At 40.5% G+C, this 4,135-nt stretch overlaps 1 protein-coding gene across 1 annotated transcript; it reads right to left on the minus strand.

The window, feature by feature from the left end:
• Positions 1 to 1,528: 1,528 nt before the first annotated feature.
• LOC310812174 (OX-2 membrane glycoprotein-like) lies at positions 1,529 to 3,908 on the minus strand (the record flags this gene model as incomplete). The annotated part of the gene is made up of 5 exons (XM_083680592.1): positions 1,529 to 1,861; positions 2,079 to 2,171; positions 2,724 to 3,044; positions 3,311 to 3,667; positions 3,869 to 3,908. 5 exons carry the CDS (start codon positions 3,906 to 3,908, stop codon positions 1,797 to 1,799), a joined length of 876 nt encoding a protein of 291 aa, XP_083536718.1. The 3' UTR covers positions 1,529 to 1,796.
• Between the last annotated feature and the right edge of the window lie 227 nt (positions 3,909 to 4,135).

Here is a 4,135-nt window from a genome sequence, read left to right on the forward strand (position 1 = left end):
AGTTGACCCTGTTATCGCTTCAGTCACCTGCCTTCGCACAGGTTAACCCCTTCTATTCAACATATTTCTGTTTCCTGTCTACATGCACCAATAACATTCAAGATCTATATTTCATCATCAAGGTGTGCGCCGCCTACCTGGCTGGCGTCAGTTAGTCTGGTCAGACCTTGCTGACGCCCAGGCTGATTTCAAAAGCCTTTTGTTCTGGCTGTTTATACCTTTGTTTATTACTTAATTACGCTAACTTTTAATTACTCTATCCTGGTTTCTCCAGCTTTGATCCTTTGTTCTCTTCACCTATAGCAAACCCCTCAATCTGACCTCACCCCTCTTGACTGCATTCTCCAAATATTCTAGGACCTGTTTGCTTGTGATCTCTTCCCTAGGTGTGGGATTACAAACCCTTATATTGTCTTTAAATTTACCATAGGTCCACCAAAAGTAATTCACAATCTAGTCCGCAACAAGACCTTGTTTCAAAGGTATCAAGAAATAATCGTAATGTACTTGTATGGCTTGCAATTACTAATGAAAAGTGTTTAAAGCACACTTTTATAAGTCTCAGTCACAAATGATGGCCCTGAAGTAATAAACCTGTATGCCCCTATGGCGAAAGAAAGGCTTGTAGAATCATGACTCTTTCAAGTTTTCAATTCATCGTTCGCTCGTAGGGGGTCCTGCGTGCTCTGGGCATTGCTGACTGATTTTCGCAAAGACACACCTTGGGCAAAACAAGGCCAGCTTGGTTTAAGATGCGTTGGATCCTGGATATGGCCTTTTAAGAACGTCATAACAAATGTGCAATGGTGCTAATTAGCTTATACAACTGGAAAAAAAACAACTAATTATATAAAATATAACTTCTAAATTCCATGAAAAAATAATGATCTTACCTTATCATAACCAAAACAATCAGAATATATTCTACCATCTCAATACCATCTCATGGATGGTAAATCTTGTATCCATCTATCTACGAATTTGAGAGTGGTTACATTTATTCAGCCCCATCCCTCAGCTGTTACTTCAGATATGTTATTAAAGTGCTATTTGCATGTAGATTTGATCCATTGTTTATGTTTTTGTTGGTACAGTAGCTCACTCTTTATAGGGATGCAGACAGAGTGTGACTTTAAAGTATATTGGGTCACACTTGACATTAAGTTGCCAAATTACTAAGCATCAACAGGACACATTAACACAATGTTACTAGAGTAATCACAGCGTTCCTAAATAGGTAGAGCAACATTCACGTCAAATGTTATCAAAGTTTGCATTTCACAGCTGTAGCCCTGTTTCCCTCTATGTACACCTGCTGACTGCCCATTTGTACTAAATTATGACCTGTCTATTGACATTCTACCCATATCAAACCCAGGTCATTTGCGCACATCTAGACCATGTTAGCTCACTGAGCTAAAGCCTGGGATTTAGCTCTGAGAGCTGACACGAGTCTTCAGGTCTTAGACAAGGTTATTCATCACATGACAAAAGTTCACCGAACCACATGCAATACATTTCACCCTCCTTTGATATCCTCCCCCTTAACTGTGTCATCCCGGTCATGGGATGAATTAGGAATGAATCCTGAGCTGTCTACATGCCTCAAGACAATGTGAGTCTGGTGAGGTAAAGGTTGGCCGTAGCTCCAGGAGCTAACATGGGTCTTTGGGTAGGTTACCCATGCACATGTGCATATTTCACCAAACTACCTCTGCAACATACTGTAAGTAACTGCAATGCTCAACATAAAAAATACAGTACAGGTTCATGCATTAGCGCAGTAAGTAAGACCTTTACACGCTGACCTCAAAAGCATCCTGCTCCTCTGCTGTGGTTGCCAATGTTGCTTGTCTGGTACCTGTCAGGTAGAATATGAGTATGGGTTATTGTAGGTAGGCATAAAAATATATCTTATTTCTCCATAAACATTATTGTGGTCAGGCATGTATTGCACACAGCTTATGCTTTATGCAACTCCATACTGTATGAGCCATACTGTACTTATCACCCAGGCCATGTGTAAACTATGCAGTATGTTCAGCATGCTTTTGGTAGATTATCTCTCGGTGACTCACCCTTTTTCTTTTGAAGTATGACGCCGATGAGGATGACAAGAAAAATGATGAGAATGACTGTGATAGCAATCACAGATGGGGAATGTCTGTTCACTGGAAAGTAAAACATAGAATTCCAGTAAGCATGTGTTTGCATTTCCCAAGAAGAGGAAGTGCGAAATGTAACCCCTCCATTCCATGTACTCTGTGTGCATAACATGTTGATATTGTGTTTCCTCTGTATTATATCAGCCATCTAACTCAATGGGGCAGGAAACTACCTAGAACTCAACACAGCAACTCTCCTGTCCAATGGGAAGTGACTCATGAGGCTTTGGTAAAAATGAAACCTAACCTCGTGAGATCAGATGACAGCGTCACACTAATACCATTACAACATGATGCTGGTTAAAGGGTAAGTTCAATATTTTCCAATACATGTATATACATATTTAACTAACCCTTTAAGTGTGTTCCCTTTATCTACAGTAGACTAATTTGATCAAATTCATAATTTCCATGTTTGTGTGTTTCATTCTCAATGCCTTCTGCCGGTGAAATAATTCCTTAAGCTTTGAAAATCTAATTTAAGAAGCAACAGATAAGTACAAGTGTTGTTTTCAAGCCTGTGTTTCAACTAACACATGGTCTGAGCAGTACATGTACCTTCTTCAACCTCTCCAGAGAGAGTTGGAAGCCGGATCCGCTCTTGTCTCTGTGCCCTCATCCCTTGATTCACAAGACAGTAAACGTATTCCCCCAAATGAGGCGAAAGTCGAAGGGTCAGGCTGCTCGTGGTGGTGAAAGTTTGGTCTTCATTTAAAACAGTCCAGTCATTGGGCTCAATTGAGGGGGATTCCAAAGTAGCTGAGGTGTTCCATCCGATCACTGGGGCCGGTTTACCTGTGGCTGAGCAGTTGACCACAACATCTGCTTCGGGTCCAGTGCTGGGAATTTGTTGCATTGTAGTATTCACATTAGTTATACCTTTGAAATTGTGAAACATAACATTAGCTCATAGTGATGTCATTCTTTGCATTTTAAAAACAAAAGCATAGTGTACAGTGCATAATGAGTAACTGTGTATAATGGCTTAGTCAATTCTCAATGGATTGTATTGATTGGAAGGGCTACCTTGCCATTTGATAGTGTAGCATAGAGACAGGTACAGAAATTAAATAATATGAAATATCTGGAGTAATTGATATACATTTGTGAACGAAGAGTTCATTCCTAAATCTTTAATGCATTACCTTCTACAGTGAGGCAGGTCTGCTTGCGCCTTGATCCACTGGGATAAACATTGAAGGAGCAGATGTAGCACGCTTCGTCCGCCCATGTAACATTCTTCAATGTGATCGAAGTTGAGTTGAGAGATGCCTCCGTGAAAACCACCTTGCCTTGATGCGGGTCAATTATTTGCTTTCCAAACCGCTTGCTGAAGGTGGCCAGGTTCTCCACGGAGTCGTCTTTAAACAACCTCTGCCAAGTGACCTGTAGAACACCTGTCTGATCCTTGAGAGTGCAGGTATATGATGCGTCGGCATTGTAGTCAACACTGGTGTCCCCATTGGCGACGACTTTGACCGAGGAAACTATCGCAAGGAAACCTACGGGTAAATACAAGCATATGAGAAAAATATGTCGACACATACCTGATATCTTGATTAATCATAAAAGGTTATGAGCTACAGAGAATTTGATGAAAGTGTTAGTAACCCAATATATTGTGCTATTATAACATTATAACAATTATTATAATTAGCTTCCTTGGTCAGAAATAAACCGTCCACTGAACTCGCACAATTTACCGTTCGACAGCAAGGATAGAAAAAGAAGAGGACACCTCATTGTTAGCCTTGGAGACAGTGTTTACTTTGCCTCAGCTGATCGCTTTAATACTGGAGTGTTACGTTGTATGTATTATAGATAAAAGAAAGTGAAAGCAGTTACGTCCACATTTATTCCAGTAGTTTGACTCACTTGGACATTTTGTGTTTTGTTTGTCAGTTTGACAATAAGCGAGTTTCGGGGTTTCCCTTCAAGGCCATCCACTCTTTCTCTGTCACTCACAGATC

This window comes from Argentina silus, assembly GCF_951799395.1.
Source record: "Argentina silus genome assembly, chromosome: 11".
NCBI classification, from domain to species: domain Eukaryota; kingdom Metazoa; phylum Chordata; class Actinopteri; order Argentiniformes; family Argentinidae; genus Argentina; species Argentina silus.